The sequence below is a fragment of the Scyliorhinus torazame genome, chromosome 10, assembly GCF_047496885.1.
Source record: "Scyliorhinus torazame isolate Kashiwa2021f chromosome 10, sScyTor2.1, whole genome shotgun sequence".
Classification (NCBI taxonomy): Eukaryota; Metazoa; Chordata; class Chondrichthyes; order Carcharhiniformes; family Scyliorhinidae; genus Scyliorhinus; species Scyliorhinus torazame.
In genome coordinates this window covers 175237219-175258387 of record NC_092716.1, presented here as the reverse complement: position 1 = coordinate 175258387, position 21169 = coordinate 175237219, and the positions used below count along the sequence as shown (strand labels likewise).

Sequence of the window (21169 nt, the reverse complement as noted above, 5' to 3'; positions counted from 1 at the left end):
AGGCCCGAGATCTCGTCCTCGTTCTGACCAACTCTTTTCTGTACCTCCTGGATCTGAACCTCGTGGGCCTTCTGGGTGATCCCTAGTCCTTCAATTGCCGAAAGCATAGGCGCCAGCATTTCCTTACGCATCTCCTCGCGCTGCTCCTCAAAGCAGTGCTTAATAAACTCCTGCAGCTCCACTTTGTCTCTGGCCGCCGCCATTTTGTCTTTTTTCCCTGGTTTTTCCCGTTGCTCCAACTCCTGCAGCTCCACTTTGTCTCTGGCTGCCGCCATTTTGTCTTTTTTCCCCGGTTTTTCCCGTTGCTCCAATGCCACTTTTGTGGCCATTACGCTTCGAGTCCGTTTCATAAAAGTTGGAGGGAGACCTCCCTCTTACCTTCCCCACGGGTTAGTGACGGAAAAAGTTCCATTGGGGCTCTTCTAGCGAGCCCGAAAGTCCGTGGTAGCGGGAGCTGCCGAATCGTGCGGCTCAGCTCCGCGTAGCGGCACCCGGAAGTCTTGATGAATGTTCTTGATGCATTAAGAATACAGTAAACAAAATCTTTGTTGTCCAGCATGCTGGGGGAAATGGGTGATGCTGGTTAATCAAAAATGCTGGCTCACAGGAGTTTAAATTTTATTCATTTGTGGGATGTGGGCTTCGCTGGCTAGGCCAGCTATATTGTCCATCCCTAATTGCCCTTGAGAAGTCATGGACACAAGACAAGATGCATGACATCTTTGCTCAGGCTCGATAAGGAAAACTGACCCAATAATTGCATAATTTCAATGTAAAACCTCAGAACAAATTCTGCAGATTTACAATCCATTCTTATATTAATTTTTTTAAAGGATGTATTATTTGAACATGGAAAGTATTGGCTTTTAAAAAACCTCAAGCTGTCAGGAATTCCAGTCACTCAAGAATTCTGGTTGGTTGGGTTACGGAAACACAAAGTTTACTGTATTTTGAAAGATCCCACTACAAGAGAGTTCTGTTAGGAGGACAGAACTTTGTTCTGAAGGGAATGATGTGGGAAATATAAATCCGACAAGACCTGACGGAAAAGATGAGGGAAACCATTGGGAAGAATATGAATACCTCCAATTGGTTGAACTTTCCGAATGGATTTAAACCAGTGTTTTTCAAACTTTTTTCCGGGACCCACTTTTACCAACCGGCCGACCTTCACGGCACACCATTTTTGCTTCCCTTTAATGCGACAGGTGAGCCTGCTTGGTCCTCATAACCTCACTTGCTTTATCATTCAATGTTACATTTCTGCTAAGGACTTCAGCTGGTGATTTAAGTTCTCGCTGCATCCTTTGAAAAAAATCAAGAGGTTTGTCCTCAAACTCACCATGCTTACTCTTCAGATGCCTTTGAAGTTCTGAAGGTTGTAAACTTTAATTTGTCAGTACTTCCCTACATATAACACACGGGGATTTTGCATCCTGATTTGCATTGGCACAATTAACAAAGCCATACCTCAAGAAATCATCTTTATACTGCTTTGTTCACGATTTCAGTTCCAACTTCAGTTCTTCACAGTCCTGTTGCCTTGCTTGCAGCTAGAAATTGGAGGAATCTCTCTTCCGTGATTTTGCACCAAATGTACGTATGTAAGGGCATGTGATGTCAGTGTATGTGCCGGGCAGGTGAGCTGCTCTCTGCCGCCACTTCTGGCCAGAAGAGTGCGTTCTATTTAAAACGTGGTCGCGGCTGACATTCTCAATTTAAAAGCCGATTGCGACCGGCATTCTTAAAGCTGGTTGTGGATTCTTCTCCCGCGGTCAGGAATGCCGCGACCGATCGCTCCACGACCCTCCCGACACTCGCCCGCAACCCACCTGCGGGTCACAATCTGTAGTTTGAAAAGCCCTGGTGTAAACAAGTGGTATTGAATTGATGAACCATTATAAACCTACACAGGTTTTCCACCCTGTAAAGGTCAATGGAGTGTTTGGAAGCCACCCTCAAAGCCCTCATCCAAGATGTTGCTCTTCACATTATGGAGGCTGGCATCTATCCTCACACCATATAGTTTTCTGTGTCCGCAGGCTATCAATCAGTACTTCCACCTTTGATACACTGACTGACTTACAGGTCTCCCTGTTAAGGAGGAACATGAAAATGAAATGAAAATCGCTTATTGTCACAAGTAGGCTTCAAATGAAGTTACTGTGAAAAGCCCCTAGTCGCCACATTCCGGCACCTGTTCGGGGAGGCTGATAGAGCTTTTAAAGAAACTACTCAGCCCAGCTGGCACTGCATGGAAGATCTCTCTTGATTGTCTGGCGAAGGATGGGTATTAGAATCAGTGGTCTATCAGCCAATTTCAGGTGAAGCAGTGTTTCACTTGCACCTCCCTCAATTTGGTCTACCGTATTCACTGCTCCCAATGCAGTTTCCTCTAATCTGGAGAGGCTAAACACAGGACGGATGACCGCTTTGCGGAATACCTTTATTCAGTCTGCAAGCAGGACCCCGACCTTTATGTCACTTGTTATTTCAACTCACCATTTTGCTCTCATACCCACATGTCCAACCTAGGCTGGCTGTAATGCCCCAGAAAAGCACCGCGCAAGCTGGAGGATCAACACCTCGACTTCAGATTAGGCACATTACAGCCTTATGAACTCAACATTGAGTTCTACAACTATACACCTTAAATTCTCCGCTCCATCGTGACCCCCTGTTTCCTTGCTTGTCTCAATGCAACCCCTCCAACTGTTCGGCCATCAGGCACTTGTTCTTTAATTTTGCTTTCACTGACCACTGACCTTTGCTCTCTTATTAACACATTCTGCTATCTTACCTTTATGCCACTATCAGCACTTTCTTTAGTCTTTAATACTACCATTAACACTCCCTTTGTCTTGTGTCCATGACATATTTGTCAATCTCTCCATAGTTCCCACCTATCCCTGACCTTCTATTCTGCTCCACTTTTTATATCCCCTCTCTCCAACTATTTAATCCATCACATTTCTACCCCTCTTCAGCTCTGAAGAAGTCATATGGGCTTGAAACATTTATTCTGTTTCTCTCTCCACTGCTGCTGCCAGACCTGGTGAGTTTATCCAGCATTTTCTGTGTTTTATTTGGTATCTATCAGCTGCTTCTGTAGCTCTTGCCTTTGTTTACTATTTCTGAGGCAAGAATGAAACACAACAATTAGCATAATTCTGCTATTACTTAAATAATAACTTCACCTTCTTATATTAGAGTTTCAACCAAATGTTTTGTAGCTGCTCTGATCTGTTTCAGCCATGATCTGATTAAATGTTGAAACATGCTCAAGGAGCTGAAAGGTCTAAACCCGTGTCTATGAACCATTACCATACCTTATCATAGTTTCAATTGGTCATCACCAAGTGACTGCAGGCACAGGGGCCTGAGCCAAGGAACACAGAACTTCATATGGTAAAACTGTTTTATTGTGCAAATATATATTTACAATCAGTGCTTCTTTTCACCATCAGGGGCGGAATGTTACGGGCCATTCAAAGTTTGGATAACAAGCAGGTGGCCAGGTAAATTAGGGCACTGTGCCATCAGCAGTGTATCTGCTGTCAGCCCCCTCCCCCCCTCCATGATTTTACAGGCGGCTGTGCAGACCTCAGATGGGTAATTTGCCCAATTAAGGGCCTCATTCTGCCACTGCTCCAATACAATGGGCGGCAGGAGAGGCCTATCCCCAACATGTGACCGGCAGCTTTAACCTTGCAGGCTGCTTGTCAGTTAAATGGGAGGGAGGGTGTCTTCTTCCAGGACCCATCTACCAATCGAGGCCCCCTGTCACAGTTCTACCTCTTCATTACCATCCCCTTCCATGGCCTGTCCAATATGCAACCCCCTAAGTTCACTCCCTTTTGCTGAGACTTGTCAGCCTGGCCCCAGTCAGATCTTGGATCTATCGCAATGCCTGTTTCCTGAATGCCACCTCCTTGACCTTCCTGCAGTACACCCAGTGGCTATCTCTCTTGGCTTGCAGCTCTGTGCGGCGGGAAGTCCTCCTGGAGAAGGACAGAAGTCCCGCCTCATTCTAATTAAAGGGGTGTTACCCGAAAAATTAAAGTGGGGCAAGCCAGCTAAGTGGAGGTGGGCTATCCCCCAGAATTCACATTGGAGTGTTGGGATCCTGCCCTCAGGGTGAAACCCAGCCCCATGATTAGCCCAAATGGAGACTTGCCAAAAAAAGTCATATCATTGGGAGACAGAATAGTATCATGAAAGCAGACTATTAGCATCCCACTGTCCTGGGTCATCAGTCTGAGTGCCCACTGATTAGCAGGAGGGCAGGTTTGATGAGATCAGTTAGTTGTTGAATAGAATGTCACATAGGTTTCAAATGAAGGGAAACACTATCAGAAAAGGCATCAAGTTGGCTAGAGGACAGAAAGCAGAGTTGTGTAACTGTTGATATCCCTTAGATGCCATTACTCGTCTCATTCTAGCATGGGCACGATTGGCCAAATGGTCTCCCTCTGTGCCTTAATGTTATATGACATATTTATGATTAGGAGCAGAAGCTAGTCTTCCAACTTTGCGGAAGTCACAAACAAAGAGAGGTGGTTAATTATGGAAAGAAGCTAAGAGACTTGAGGGAGGCAGAGACAGGCTTATATGTGTCAGATTAAATTTAATGTCACAAAATATGAGGCCATACAATTTTGGAGGGAGAATAAAAAGAAATAGAAACCAAATTATAAACTTTTAAAAAGAAGTAAAGAGACTTAAGGGTTCCACTGTGCAAAGCGTTACGGTGGCAAGTTGTTCATTATTACGAAGCATTAAAACTGTGTTCTGGAATGAACAGTTAAGAGGTTAGGAACCAGAAAGGAAACAGGGTGGAGCTTGTTTTTAAGTTGACCTTTAAATATTTACATTAACTGCTAGTTTCTGTTGTCCCTACAGGTTTATGGAATGATCTTGACCGCTTTCCTCTGCTTTGCTGGTTGCTTGACTGAGGATTGGTACACAAAAGGGAAGCACAGAATGGACAAGCAATACTGAGCACTGAGCTGGATTCAGAAACTAGGAGCTAGCCAGACAGGAAGAAATATCCTGTGAACTGAGCTCTCTTGATACTGTGGAAGCTGTCACCTCTCACACAGTTCAGATTCTCTTTACACTGAAATATCTTACATTCTCATTCTCAAGGAAGGCAAATTAATGCATATCTATTTCACAGGGACCTATGGCGAGCAAATCCCATGGGCCTATCCCCTCTCCCCACTGCATTGTGCCGATAGATTCCGCTTTTAACAAGTGCTATGCTTTGTGTCATGCTGTTGGAGCAAGAAACTGTGACATTGTGATTCTTGCGCTGTGTGACTTTTTTTAAAACATACAAATTTAAAACAGAAATGTGTTTTAAAAATTAACTTTGAGAAGCTTGTCTTACTGGGGTAGGCACTTGGGAAGGGGGAACAAGAACATAAGTCAGCCAGCCAGCTTCTCTTGTCTGTTCATTCATGAGATCTGTCATTGGCTATGCTAAATTGCTCCTGAGCGTCCAAAAGGTTAAGTGGGTTGACTGGGTTGCAGGGAATTGATGGGGGCATAGGCCTAGGTAGGCTGCTCTTTCAGAGGGTCGGTGCAGACTCGAAGGGATGAATGGCCTCCTTCTGCACTGTAGGGATTCGGTGATTTTATGAACATTTGCTTTTTGCGGGAGAGATTTCAAACTTATAGAACCCTTCATGTGAAGAAGTGTGTCTTAACTTCTCTCCTGAGTGCCTGGTTCTGATTCTAAGGTATTGTTACTTTATCCTAGACTCCGAACCGTTAGTAAATGTGGAAGGCTCCCACCTGACCTGACTGATCATGTTCCTTGGAATAACAATCTACGTGACAGGTTAATTGACAATACTGGCACACTGGTTGATTTGGAGTGAGGAAACATTGATTAGTGTAGGAGAGCGAGTGAGGGTGGGAAGGAAGGAGCATCTAGGCTGGTGAGGAGGAGGGGTCCAGTTGGATTAGGACCTGGAATCATAGAATCCTTACAATGCAGAAGGAGGCCATTCAATCCATCGAGCATACACCGACCCTCTGAAAGAGCAACTTACCTCGACCCACTCCTCCTCCTTATCCCTGTAGCCCCATAACCCCACCTAACCGTTGGAATCAATCTAAGGGGCAATTTAGCATGGACAATCCACCTATCCTGAACATATTTGGACTGTGGGAGGAAACCAGAGCACCTGGAGGAAACTCACGCAGACACGGGGAGAATGTGCAAATTCGCCACAGACAGTGACCTGAGGTTGGAATTGAGCCTGGGCCCTTGGCAGCTGTGGGGCACCAGTGCTAACCACTGTGCCTCAACTAGAAGGCGGCACTGTATTAGGCACTAAGAGTAGCAGCTGTGTTGATTGGCAGGTATGAGGGGCTGGAGAGAAGAAACTGCTATTGGCTCAATTATCTGTGATCTGGCATGATTTTTAGTTCTTACTTATGAGTTAAGTTGGAACAGCAAGGAAGCAGCCCCATTGATGCTGCTATGGACAAGAATGTGGTAGTGATAGTCAAACACAGGTCTTTAAAGAGAAGCATTCTGGTTCAGTAATCAGTGCATGCAGAGTTTCGGTCCGCAATGTGGTATAGAATCCCTACAGTGCAGAAGGAGCCATTCGGCCCATTGAGTCTGCACCGGCCCCACACCTCCACCCTATCCCAGTAACCTCCCTAACCTTTTTGACACTAAGGGGCAATTTATCATGGCCAACCCACCTAACCTACATCTTTGGACTATGGGAGGAAACCAGAGCACCCGGAGTAAATCCACGCAGACACGGGGAGAACGTGCAAACTCCCCACAGACAGTCACCTGAGGCTGGAATTGCCTGGAGCTGTGAGGCAGCTGTGTGCCACCGTGCCACCTATATGTTTATCATCACTGGGTAACTATAGCTTCCTCTTCTTGCAATACATGCTGGGTGTAGACTGCCAACCCATTAAAATGTAATCTTAGTCTTATTCTCATACCATTGCATCTCACTTCCCCTAACACATACTGACATTCTCACCAAATGCTCCACTCTGCATTTAATTGAAGTTCTGGTTTCAGAGCATCCCTTCTATCACGTACATCTGCAAATTAATAATACTCCAGCCCTGAAGTGTTAAATTCTGCTCATTCCAAAATGAAAACAGTTTCACTGTTTGGTACCCACTGTGTGACTCACACACACAGGCAGCAAGATGACATGATTGACAGATGAATAGCCCCAATGTTTAATAAACAATACAACGTCTGTACCATGCTGCCTTCACTGATGAAAGGATGAATTATGTGATGTTCTCAACTCCCTCAGATGGACTTTACTGCAGTGGGTGTCTGTTTGTTACACTTAAGCACTTGGTACAAACCCTTGCTGGCTCATTGAGTAATGATCCACCTGGTGTGGTGCTGAGCAGCACAGGCCTAGGATTAATTCATTCCCTGATTAGAATCAGGGACAGTTGTTGTGGTGCTACAATTAACCTCAGCTCCCCGAGGTTCAGGAGGACAAAATCAGATAGGCTGCAGAGCCTTGAATATTATTCAATGGCTCCTGATGGACTATGCACTTGTATGGACTTCACTCTTAGTGCCTGTAGAAATTTTTATCACTATTCGAGATCTTCAAGTACTACAACTTTATCAAATTCCCAGCCCAATTGTGGAATGGATGCAGAATAATCAGTTGCCACTCCGCATTTATGCGGCCTTGCTGCTTTCAAACATAATGCTGGATGTATGGGGCGGGATTCTCCGACCCCCCACTGGGTCGGAGAATCGCTGGGGGTCGGCGTGAATCCCGCCCCCACCGTCCTCCCGAGTTCTCCGGCCCCCCAAAAATCACCCCGGCGTGAATCGCGCCGCCCGCCTCGGAGAATGGCGGGGACCGGCGGGACTCAATGGGTCCTGGGGCCGCCCGAATTCTCCAGGCCACGATGGGCCGAAATCCCGCCCGTTTAGCGAGGGTCCCGGCGGCGTAAATCAAGGTTGGTCCCTACCGGTGGGACCCAGTTCTGTGAACGGCCTCCAGGGTCCTCGGGAGGGGCGCGAGGTGATCTGGCCCTGGGGGGTGCCCCCACGGTGGCCTGGCCCGCAATCGGGGCCCACCGATCTGCGGGCGGGCCTGTGCCACGGGGCCACTCTATTCCTCCGCGTCAGCCTTGTACCGATCCGCGATGGCCGACGCAGAGATGAACCCCCCCCTGCGCATGCGCGGGGATGACGCCAGCAGACCCTGGCGCTCCCACGCATGCGCCAACCCGCGCCGGCCGGCGGAGGCCCTTCGGCGCTGGTTGGCGTGGCACCAAGCCCTTTCCCGCCGGTGGCCGCAAACCACTCCAGCGCATTCCTAGCCCCCGAAGGTGCGGAGGATTCCACACCTTTGGGGCGGCTCGACGCCGGCGCGGTTCCCTCCAGGGTTTGCGCCCCCCCCCTGACGATTTGCGCAGTATCCCACCTGTGGGCTTTCGGAATCACAGAGATGCTCAGCGAGAAAGCAAACTTGTATTTATATGGCAATTTTATTCCCTGAGGTTATTCCAAAATACTTCACAACCACTGGGATACCTTAAGAAGTGTAGTCACTGTCGGTATGTAGGCAAACACAGCAAACAGGTTGCACATAGCAAAGTCCCACAAACTACAGTGAGATCAATGACCAGATAATCCATTTTTGTCATGTTGGCTGAGTGATAATTGTAGCCAATATATATATCCTGATCTTTTTCATTTTTTTCTGCCATGAGATCTTTAAAATTCACTTTAACAAGGACAGACGATGCTCTGGTTTGATATTTCATCCCAAGGATGTATTTTACTCTGCAGCACTGTCACCCTCTTGGGATCACAGTGGCACCTTCGTGCTGGATGAAGTGTTCATCTCTGAAGTGGGTCTCAAAACCAGCAAAGGTTTTGAGCCAAGGCTGCTACAGAATACATAGAAGACATGGAGGCCATTTTGTCAGCAAGATTTTTGTTCTGTATCTCTGAGGAATAAAAGCTGATGATATTGAAACGGTTCCAAGGTTCTGATGAATGCACCAGCACAACACAAATCTGATTGAAACACAATAATACAGGCAGACCAGCAAAATATAACACCAGAATGTTTTAGGCAGACACAATAAAACAGGCAGACAGCAATACAGTCAGAGATAGCATTGCATAGTCAGGGAGACTAGGAAGAGCATTATAAAGGCATGAAGCCCAAAAGGGGCAGGATACAGATCGGAAATCCAAATACAATCCTACAGAGGCGATTAAACGCAGAATAATACAGAAAGATTTAAAATACAGCACCAAATAGGCAGGATGTACAGGTACAAAATAATGCGAGTAGGAAGTAACAGACAGCATTTTGCAGGAAGGAAACATGATTTAAATACCACCTAAACAGAATGTTCAGTCACATCACAAGTAGACGCAACCCCCCAACAGAATTTTCAGCCTCAACATAACAAACTTAAGAGCCTAACGGGCAGAGCCCAGGATACAATGCAAAACAACTAGCAAGATCTTCCCTTCAAATAAAGGTGGTACAGTTGATTGAAGGCATTGTTGGTGCTGCCAGGGAAGCAGGTATTGACTTGAATTATGCTGCACTGACAGTCACATAGAAGCTGGATATTGATGAAGTAAAGGGCATAGATTGTACACAAACCCAAAATAGCAACACAGGTGGCAACAATGAGCTCTTGGGAAGATGTTCGAAGGTGTGACACACTCTCACACTGCCTCTGTTGCAAGCGAGAGGAGAAGGTAGTGTCTGATGTATAGGGGACAGTAAACTATCTGACAATGCTGGTTGCGACATTATAAATAAAGAACTGTCAGGGTTAATGTAATGTCTAAATCAACCATCAGGGAGCTAGATGTACAACTATATAAGGCATCAACGCTAAGCCTTGTAGAGATAATAATAGTAATAACCTTTTATTGTCACAAGTATGAAGTTACTGTGAAAAGCCCCTAGTCGCCACATTCCGGCGCCTGTTCGCGAAGCTGGTACGGGAATTGAACCTGCGCTGCTGGCCTTGTTCTGCATCACAAACCAGCTGTCTAGCCCACTGAGCTAAACCAGCCCAACCAGAGGTTGAGAAAGCTAGAGGAAAGACTGAAGGAAAAAGCGTGAGTGAGAGCAGATCATAGTAAATGTAAAATGTAGAGATTAGTTGTAGATGAGTGCAGATTATATATTTATTTTCAGTATATAATACTGTGTATTACCATAAGTGTCGAATCTAATTAAGTAGTGTCAATAAATTTATAGCTCTGTTCAAGTTAAAAGCTATTTGTGAACACTGCCAATCATCCTTAAAATTAACAACACAAAGAACACAACACTGGCGTCACCAGCACTAACCACAAAAGAACGTGGGGCGGGATTCTCCGAAATGGAGGCAGAGTGTTCGCGCCGTCGTGAACGCCATCGAAGTTCACGACGGTGCGAAATGGCCCCTATCCCGACTGATTCAGGGCCCGATAATGGGCTAGGAGCGGCGCCGTGTCATTTACGCACGCCAGGCCTTGGCGCCGCTTAAAGGCGCCGCCGCATACATGACGCGGCCGGCGCCGCATAACTGGCGCCAACCCGCACATGGGTGGTTGCCGTCCTTTACAAGTCCGCCCCGCAAGAAGATGTCTGACGGATCTTGCGGGGCTGCGGGAGAAAGGAGGTCCTCCTTCAGAGAGGCCAGCCCGACGATCGGTGGGCACCGATCGTGGGCCAGACCCCATTTGAGGCCCTCCCCCCGGTGCAGGATCCCCCCACCCGAAGGCCGCCCCCCCCAGCGTTCCCGCACTGTTCCCTCCGGCAGCGACCAGGTGTGGATGGCGCCGGGGGGAATCCGCCGTTTTGGGCTGGCCACTCGGCCCATCTGGCACTGAGAATCGCGGAGGTACCAGTGAATCGCCATTTTGGCTGTCTCTGGCGATTCACTGGACCGCGGCACGCAAAACGCGATTGTGCCAATCTGGCCGCTTCCGTGAAGGGCGTCGGACCGGCGTGGCGGGAAAATTTGGCGACCCAGGCGATTCTCCAAACCGGCGCGGGAGCGGAGAATCACGCCCATGATGCCCAGGGATCTATGTGGGAGGCCTCAATTTATAAAGGCCAGGGCTGATTTACATCCTGTCAGCCAGCTGCCCACCAAAAGGGCTGGAAAGAGGCAATTGCCTGGACTCAGTCAGCTCAAATTGTTGGGCCAAATAGGCCAGGAACATATTGCATCATACGGCAATGTAGGAGCTTTGGACAAAAGGCAGTTCCAGCTAAGTACTATGCAACTCCACTATAATGCTGATAAGCGGCTTTGATCCAATAGTCATTTGGTATTGTGTGAACACTATGTTTAATGTGTAGGTACACCATGCTACATATAGAATCATAACAGCACAGAAGAAGGCCATTCACCACATCATGTTCATGCTGGCTCTCCTAAGGAGCAATTCCTTACTGCCCCCTCATCACATCCCAGTACATTCTTCCTTTTCAGATATTTAGAAAATCTGGAAAAATATGGCAAGGATATGGCAAATATGGCACAGAAGGAGGCCACTCTGCTCATCGAGTGTCCGCCAGCCAAAAAGCAAACTGCCAGCCTAGTCTCATATTCCAGCATTTGGTCCGCAGCCCCGGAGCTCACAGGACTTAGGTACTTATCCAGACACATTTTAAATGAGTTAAGGGGTTTGGGCTCGACTACCATTTTAGCCAATGAGTTTCAGATCCCTACCACCCTCTGGCTGAAAAAAGCTTTTCCTCATCTCCCCTCTAATCCTTCCACCAATCACTTTACGTTTATGCCCCCTAGTCACTGACCTCTGATAAAGTAAATAGGTCCTTTCCATTCACACTATCCAGGCCCTTCTCAAACTTGAACATCTCAAGCAAGTCTCCCCTCAGCCTCTTCTGTTCCAAGGAAAACAAACCCATCCTATCCAATCTTTCTTCATGGCTGCAATTTTCCAGTTTTGGCTGCATTCTTGTAAATGTCCTCTCGACTGCAATTACATCTGTTCAGTATTGAGGTGGCCAAAACTGCAAGTTGTGGTCTAACTGTTTTAAATAGTCCAGCAAAACATCCCTGCTCTTATATTCTATACCTCGGCTATAAATGAAAGAATTCCATATGCTGCCTGCTTAACCACCTTATTCACTGTCCTGCTACCTTCAGGGAACATTTACCCCAATGTCGCTCACTTCCTCTATAACTCTCAGTATCCTCCCATTTATTGTCTTATCCTTTGCCTTGTTTGACCTCCACAAACGCATCACCTCACACCTGTCCAGACCGAATTCTATTTGCCACTTTACTGCCCACCTTACAGTCCGTTGAATCTTTCTACAGACCACATCAACTGTATTACCCTTATCAATCCTCCTTGTTACCACCTCAAAATATTCAATCAGGTTGTCAGACATGATGTTTCCTTAACAGATCCATGCTGACTATCCTTGATTACTCTGTACCTTCTAAGCGATAGTTTATCCTACCTCTCTGAATTGATTTCAATAATTTTCCCACTGTCGCGGTCAAATTGACTGGCCTATAATTGTTTGACCTATCCCTCACTCCATTTTAAAACAAAAGTGCAAGGTGAGATCCCCTCCTCTCCTCTGGCAGCACACTTGCAATGATAGGAAAACAATGGTCAGAGCATCTGCTATTCCCTCCCTGGCCTCTTTTGAAGATTTAAAATGAGACTTATAGGGGATTTCAGGAAAAGTTTTTTCACCCAGATGGGTGGTGGGAATCTGGAACTCACTGCCTGAAAGGGTGGTAGAAGCGGGAGCCCTCACAATATATAAGAAGCATTTAGATGAGCACTTGAAACATCTTGGTATACAAAGCTATGGATCAAGTGCTGGAAAATGGGATTAGAATAGATTGGTGATAGATGGCCAGCACAGACATAATGGGCCGAAAAACTGCTGTAAAACTCTTTGACTCTATAAAATTTGGACCTGGCAAAAGGTGGCAACTGTAAACATCTTTGTCACCAGACATCTGAGGAAGTTGGCTTGCCCTTTAATATCTCTCAGGGCCTTGTAATTGTCGCTTACAAAACCCTTGACTTGAGAAATGATCGTGATTTCAATGTCGCGAAGCATATTTGTGAAGAATAGCTGATTGATGAAGCATTGATGTATGAGAGGAATCAACTGTAATCAGATAAAAATGACTGCCAAAAACAAAGTTCATCTACCTTTCTTTGTGTCTACTCAGTTCTGAAACCGCGCTGCAGTCAACAGTATGTACAAGGTATCTAATCCTGGAAATGGAGGGAAACTTAATTGACACCCAAGATAAAATTGCAGTAAGACTGTTTGAAAAAATAATCAGTTTGGGAATTCAGATAGATGGTTAAGAGAAAGGGAGTTAAAGTGATACAGGAAAAAAGTAACAAAGGGGTTTTACATTACCTCCGATGTGGGAGGATTGGTTGGCTGAACAACCTTCGGTGTAATGTCTAAGTAATTCAATAATTCTGGTCATATGTCTGGGAACCATTTCTAATGCACATAATTCTCCCGCGGTAAGACAATTAAAACTGCAAAAGTTCACTCCAGAACTGGCCTCATCATTGATCCATAGCATGTCAGTATAACCTGTTCTGTCTTGTCTAATTTTTCCCAAATGTGGTCAATACCTGATTTGATTTAACAGCTGCTTCATACTGGTCAAATATTTTCGGGGGTATCATCAATGATTATTCCCAAATATTCTTCCTTTCAGCTTCTGCCAATGAAGACTGTTTCATGTTATACAGACTTACTGTTTCCTGTCCCACATGCATTGCTTTACTGCTATTAAAATCAATCTGCTTTACTCTGTGAAAAACAGAACAAAAGACAGTCTGTCTTTTACATTGCAACAGTGACTACATTTTAAAAAGCATCTCACTGGGTCAGCAATCATTTTGGATGTCCAGGGGTTGTGGAGGGCGCTAAATAAATGCACGTTCTTACTTGTTTATATCTGTCATCTCTATCGATGGTCTAAATCTCCTTGAAGGTAATCAATCTTCTTTCTGCTTATTTTCTGCCTCCATTTTGAGACACCGGTAAATCTAATACTATTGGAGATACCCTATTAAATAGCGAGCAATTTGTGAACAGTGGGAATCCCACAATGTTTCCCCAATGAAACCGTGCTGGGTACTTTTCCGAGGATTTTCCATTTATTGTCACTTCTTCTGTCTGTAAAATAATTCTCAATCCCGATCTAATTTTCCATACTTTCCATGATGCTTTTCCAAAATTTCCAGACATCAGATTTACAGGATTACATCATCCATTAGCTGAATTATTTCCTTCGAGCAATTCAATCGATTTGTAAAGTACAATCCATTATTTCTAACTTTATCCTGATCAGTGTCTAAGATACCTTTGCATTTAGATGTTAATTTAAAGCATTCCTCATAATACCCTCAACTATTCTTCCCCCAAGCTGATGTCCAGCTAACAGACTGTAATTGCCATACTCACAGGCTCTCTGACTTTAATGTCAGAACAACTTTTGATATCCACCAATCCTGAGTTAGTTTAGGGCAGCACGGTGATGCAGTGGTTAGCATTGCTGCCTCGCGGTGCCGAGGTCCCAGGTTCGATCCCGGCTCTGGGTTACTGTCCGTGTGGAGTTTGCACACATGTTTGCGTGGGTTTCGCCCCCACAACCCAAAGATGTGCAGGGTAGGTGGATTGGCCACGCTAAATTGCCCCTTAATTGGAAAAAATCCATTGGGTACTATTAAATTTTAAAAACATTCTTAGGTAGTTTGCCATCATTAATGCAACTTTGAAAAATATCATCTAAATCATCACTGTTTCTTAAAATAAAATTTGAGTGCCCATTTATTTTTTTCCCAATTAAGGGGAAATTTAGCGTGGCCAATTTAGCGTGGCCAATCCACCTAACCTACACATCTTTTGAGCTGTGGGGGGTGAGGCCCACACAGACACAGGGAGAATGTGCAAACTCCACATGGAGTGTGACCCAGGGCCGGGATCGAATCCGGGTCCTCAGCTGCGTGAGGCAGCAGTGCTAACCACTCCACCACTGTGCCGCCCCAAACCATCACTGTTTTCCACTTTTCATTCCTTAAAAATTCTCAGACGTATCTCTGCTGGATCAGGGGGCAGGATTCTCTCAGCCTGGGGCCGGGCCGGAGAATCCCCGCGACCGGCGCAAATCGCGCCACGCCGGCACGCGATACTCCACGGAGCGGAGAATCGGCGTGATTGGCTCCGGCGTGGTTGGCCCAGCGCTGGTCGGGGGCCGCTCTACGCGACAGGCCCCCCTATTCTCGGCCCGGGATAGGCTGAGCGGCCGTCGGAAAAACGGCAAGTCCTGCCGGGGTCGTCCACACCTGCTCTCAGCCAGCGGGAACCCGGCGTGGAAGGGTCAGGGGGCGGCCTGTGGGGGGGGGTCCAACCCCCGGGGGAGGGGCGCGGGGGGCCTCCAATGTCGCATGGCCTGCGATTGGGGCCCACCAATCGGCGGGCCGGCCTCTCTGAATGGGGGCCTCCTTCCGCGCTGGCCCCCGTAGTCCTGCGCCACGTTGCGTCGAGGCCGGCGCGTTGGCGCCAACGCCACTACGCATGCGCAGATCCCGCGGTGCCCAGTTGACGCCGGGATCAGCAGCTGGAGCAGAGTGAACCACTCCAGTGCCGTGCTGGCCCCCTGTAGGGGCCAGAATTGCTGAACCTGAGGCTGTGTTGACGCCGTCGAGAAACGCGGCGGTGTTTCAGGTGGTTTCAACACTTAGCCTCAGGATCACAGAATCCCGCCCATGGATCTTCTGATTCTTTAATGCTTCCAGTTTATGTATCATACATTGTTTTAAAAAAAAAAATTTTTTAGAGTATCCAATTATTTTTTTTCCAAGGACGACACGGTGGCATAGTGGTTACCACTGCTGCCTCACAGCTCCAGGCTCCGGGTTCAATTCCGGCCTCAGGTGTCTGCGTGGAGTTTGCACTTTCTCCACGTGTCTGCGTGGGTTTCCTCCAGGTGCCCCGGTTCCCTCCCACAGTCCACAGTCCTACTCTGCACATCTTGGGGTTGTGGGAGTGAAACCCACAAAGACACAGGAGCATGTGCAAATTCCACACAGACAGTGACCCAAGGCCGAGATCGAACCAGGGGCGTCATTCTCCGACCCCCCGGGGCTGCCGTGAATCCCGCCCCCGCCAGTTGCCGAAGTCTCCGGCACCGGAGATTCGGCGGGGGCGGGAATCGCGCCGGTTGGCGGGCCCCCCCCGCTCTATTCCCCGGCCCGGATGGGCCGAAGTACCGCCGATAAATTGCCTGTCCCGCCGGCGTAAATTAAAGCACCTATTTACCGGCGGGACAAGGCGGCGCAGGCGGGCTCCGGGGTCCTGGGGTGGGCGTGGGGCGATCTGACCCCGGGGGGTGCCCCCACGGTGGCCTGGCCCGCGATCGGGGCCCACCGATCCGCGGGTGGGCCTGTGCCGTGGGGGCACTCTTTCCCTTCCGCCTCCGCCACGGTCTCCACCATGGCGGAGGCGGAAGAGACTCTTTCCACTGCGCATGCGCGGGAAACTGTCAGCGGCCGCTGACGCTTCCGCGCATGCGCCGCCCCGACATGTCATTTCCGCGCCAGCTGGCGGGGCAACAAAGGCCGTTTCCGCCAGCTGGCGGGGCGGAAATTCCTCCGGCGTCGGCCTAGCCCCTCAATGTTGGGGCTCGACCCCCAAAGATGCGGAGCATTCCGCACCTTTGGGGCAGCGCGATGCCCGTCTGATTGGCGCCGTTTTGGGCGCCAGATGGCGGACATCGCGCCGTTTCGGGAGAATTTCGCCCCAGGTCCTCAGCACCGTAGTCAGCAGTGCTAACCACTGCGCCACCGTGCTGCCCATAATACATTGTTCATATACACTATATGGAGTGCGAATTCCTCAGCCCCATTTAATATGACCATAACACATCCAGAGGCATCCATTGCAAACAAATATATGCCATATTCTGATTGTAGATCATGATATTGTGGAAGGGATATATAAATGCTAGCCCTTTTTTATTTTCACAGCAGGAGAAGGAAACGGGTTGCTAAAAAAGAGGAGGAAGAATAGAAAACTGTAATGATAACATACAGGATAGAGAAGAGGGGAATGCGGTCCACACTTGGAGTTTCTTTTGAGATCCTCTCTCTCTCACACACACAAACATTTATGTACACGCAGCTTTGTTTTAAATAAATTATACAGTCCCAATTTGAACAGATTTTTGGGAATTTTCTCTCTAACTAGTACTAAAATGTCATAAGTAAAGTTCAAACGAATTCCAGCAGTTTTGCTGCTAGGACTGGCAGAAGGCCATTCAGCCCCTCCAGCCTGTTCCTCCATTCAGTCAGACCGCAATTTTACATGGAGGGAAGCATCCCTTTTGCAAGATGTTTTTTGTAAGGGGCAATGAAAGGAGTCTACACCGAGTTGTGGAGAAAAATGAAACATTTAATAAAACATATTAACTATTATGTACAGCTGCAATAGTTTCCTGCTGGGTCTTCTCCAGTTGGTGCCTTATTGGCTGACTCTATTTATACAAAGGCACATGAACTTGTTAAGGTTTCCCCCCCCTTACCAGGGAAGATCATATTCTGCAAGCTCCACGGGGTAGTGGATCATCCCTACCACGTAAGAGGAATTCCTGTTGTGCAGTGTATATTGGCTGCACAGTCCATGCTTAAATAATCAAATCTCTGCATTTTATGGTCCTATTGCATTTCTTTCTAATTTGTCTGCACATCTCTTCCTCCATTGTCTTTCCGCTGCTCAGTCTTCACGATGCTCACAAAAAAGTAACAAATCCTTTCTTACTCAACTCCAACAACCTGTAAGAACACTATTCACGACTCCCTATGCTGCTCTTGCTCATGTATTTGCTTTGTTTGGCACCTTGTTCCACACTGTAACCAATCACTGTTCGTCGATGTACCATTTGTCAATGTTCTCTGTTAATTATTCTTTTGTCTACTATGTACGTACTGTGTACGTTCCCTCGGCCGCAGAAAAATACTTTTCGCTGTACTCCGGTACATGTGACAATAAATCAAATCAAATCAACCAAATACCAGGGGCTGGATTAAACCGGTGGGATTCTCCGTTGTGCTGTCAGCACATCCACACCCACGGGGTTCCCGACAGCATGGGTGGCAATAGGAGATCACATTGGCAGGTGCCAGAAACAGAGAATCCGAAAAAGGAATAAAACTGGACGGACCACCAGACATCGACCCAGGTACCGACAATGGCAAAACTAGCCCTGCCGACCCTGCAAAGTCCGCCCTACTAACATCTGGGGGCTTGTGCCAAGGTTGGGAGAACTGTCTCACAGACTAGTCTAGCAATCGCCTGACATAGCCATACTCACAGAATCATACCTTACAGACAATGTCCCAGACACCATTATCCCACCATTCCTGGGTATGTACTGTCTCACCGGCAGGACAGACCCAGCAGAGGTGGTGGCAAAGTGGTATACAGTCAGGAGGAAGTTGTCCTGGGAGTCCTCAACATCGACTCTGGGCCCCATGAAGTCTCATGGCTTCAGTTTAAACCTGGGCAAAGAAACCTCCTGCTGATTATCACGTACCGGCCACCATCAGCTGATGAACCAGTACTCCTCCATGTTGAACAGCACTTGGAGGAAGCACTGAGGGTGGCAAGGGTGCAGAATACTCTCTGGGCGAGGGACTTCAATGTCCATCACCAAGAGTGGCTCAGTAGTACCACCACAGACCGAGATGGCTAGGTCGTAAAGGACACAGCTGCTAGACTGGGACTGCAGCAGGTGGCGAGGGAACCAAGAGGGAAAAACATGCTTGATCTCATCCTCACCAACCTGCCTGCTGCAGAATCATCTGTCCATTATAGTATCGGTAGAAGTGATTACCACACAGTCCTTGTGGAGACAAAGTCCCATCTTCACATTGAGATTGCCCTCCATCGAGTCGTGTGGCACTACCACCGTGTTAAATGGGATAGACTTCGGACAGATCTAGCAACTCGAGACTGGACATCCATGAGGCGCTGTGGACCATCAGCAGCAGCAGAATTGCATTCAACCACAATCTGCAACCTCACAGACTGGCAGGTTCCCCACTCTAACATTACCACCAAGGCAGGGGATCAACCCGGGTTCAATGAGGAGTGCAGGAGAGCATGTCAGGAGCAACATCAGGCATACCGCAAAATGAGGTGTCGACCTGGTGAAGCTACAACACAGGACTCCTTGTGTGCCAAGCAACATAAACAGCAAGTAATAGACAGAGCTAAGCAATTCCACAACGAACGTATCAGATCTAAGCTCTGCAGTCCTGCCACATCCAGCTGTGAATGGTGGCGGACAATTAAACAACTCACTGGAGGAGGAGGCTCCACAAATATCCCCATCCTCAATGATGGAGGAGTCCAGCACATATGTGCAAAAGACAAGGCTGAGGCAGTCACAACAATCTTCAGCCAGAAATGCCGAATGGATGATCCATCTCGGTCTCCTTCGGAGGTCCCAGCATCACAGATGTCAGTCTTCAGCCAATACGATTCAGTCCACGTGATATCAAGAAACAGCTGAAGGCTACTATCAGTCTACACTCCATCAGGAAAGTGATGGAAGGAGTCATCAACATGCTATTAAGCGGTACTCAGCAATAACCTGTTCACTGACGCTCAGTTTGGGTTTCGCCAAGGTCACTCAGCTCTTGGTTCAATTATGGAGAAAGAGCTGAATGCCAGAGGTGAGGTGAGAGTGATGTCCTTGACATAAAGGCAGCATTTGACCGAGTATGGCATCAAAGGGCCCTAGCTAAACTGGAGCCAATGGGAATCAGGGGCAAAACTCTCCACTGGTTGGAGTCATACCTGGCACAAAGGAAGATGGTTGTGGTGGCTGGAGGTCAGTCACCTGAGCTCCAGGACATCACTGCAGGAGTTCCTCAGGATAGTGTCCTCAGCTGCTTCAACAATGACCTCCCTTCCATCAAAGGTAAGAAGTAGGGATGTTCGCAGATGATTGTACAATGTTCAGCATCATTCGCGATTCCTCGGACACTGAAGCTGTCCACATGCAAATGCATAAAGCCCTGAACAATATTCAGGTTTTGGCTGACAAGTGGCAAGTTATATTCATGCCATACAAGTGCCAGGCAATGACCATCTCCTACAAGAGAGGATCTAACCATCGCCCTTGACATTCAATGGCATTATCATCACTGAATCCCCCACAGTCAACATTCTGGGGGTTCCCATTGATCAGAAACAGAACTGGACTAGCCATATTAATACTGTGGCTACCAGGGCAGGTCAAAGGCTAGGAATCCTACGGTGAGTAACTCACCTCGTGACCCCCCAAAGCCTGTCCAACAACTGCAAGGCACAAGTCAGGTGTGTAATGTAATACTCACCACTTGCATGGATGAGTGCAGCTCCAACAACACTCAAGAAGCTCAATACCATCCAGGACAAATGCAGCCCGCTTGATTGCAACACGTTCCACAAACATTAAATCCCTCCACCGCCAACGAACAGTGACAGCCGTGTGTACCACCTACAACATTGGGTGGCTGTTGTGTGGAGTTTGCACGTTCTCATCGTGTCTGCGTGGATTTCCTCTGGGTGTCCCAGTTCCCTCCCACTATTCCATGATGTGCAGGTTAGGTGGATTGGCCATGCTAAATTCTCCTTTAGTATCCAGGGATGTGCAGGTTAGGTTACGGGGATAGGGTGGGGTGGGGGAGGGAGTGGACCTGGGTGGAGTGCTCTTTTGGAGAGCCAGTGGAGACTCGATGGGCTGAATGGCCCCTTTCTGCACTGTAGCGATTCAATGATGCAAAGATCCACTGCAGAAACTTGCCAAGGTTCCTTAGGCAGCACCTTCCAAACCCACAACCCCTACCATCTAGAAGGACAAGACCAATAGATACCTGGGGATCCCCATCACCTGGAAGTTCCCCACCAAGTCACTCATTGCCCTGACTTGGAAATATATCACTATTCCTTCAATGTCACTTGGTCAAGATCCTGGAATTTTCTCCCTAACAGCACTGTCAGTGCACCTCAGGGACTGTAGCGGTTCAAGAAGGCAATTCACCACCGCCATTGAAGGGCAGCTAGGGATGGCTAAACCAGCGACACCCACATCCCGTGAATGA

The 21169-nt window shown here is 47.7% G+C and overlaps 1 protein-coding gene across 1 annotated transcript in view; it reads left to right on the top strand.

Annotated features, from left to right (window-relative positions):
• Window positions 1-9008, top strand: part of LOC140431056 (tetraspanin-32-like) — a 209679-nt gene extending 200671 nt beyond the window's left edge. Inside the window, exon 8 of the mRNA XM_072518972.1 lies at window positions 4903-9008. Coding sequence (XP_072375073.1) covers window positions 4903-5001 — 99 coding nt within the window. The 3' untranslated portion in view covers window positions 5002-9008. The remainder of the gene's footprint in view (window positions 1-4902) is intronic.
• The last annotated feature ends 12161 nt before the right edge of the window (window positions 9009-21169 follow it).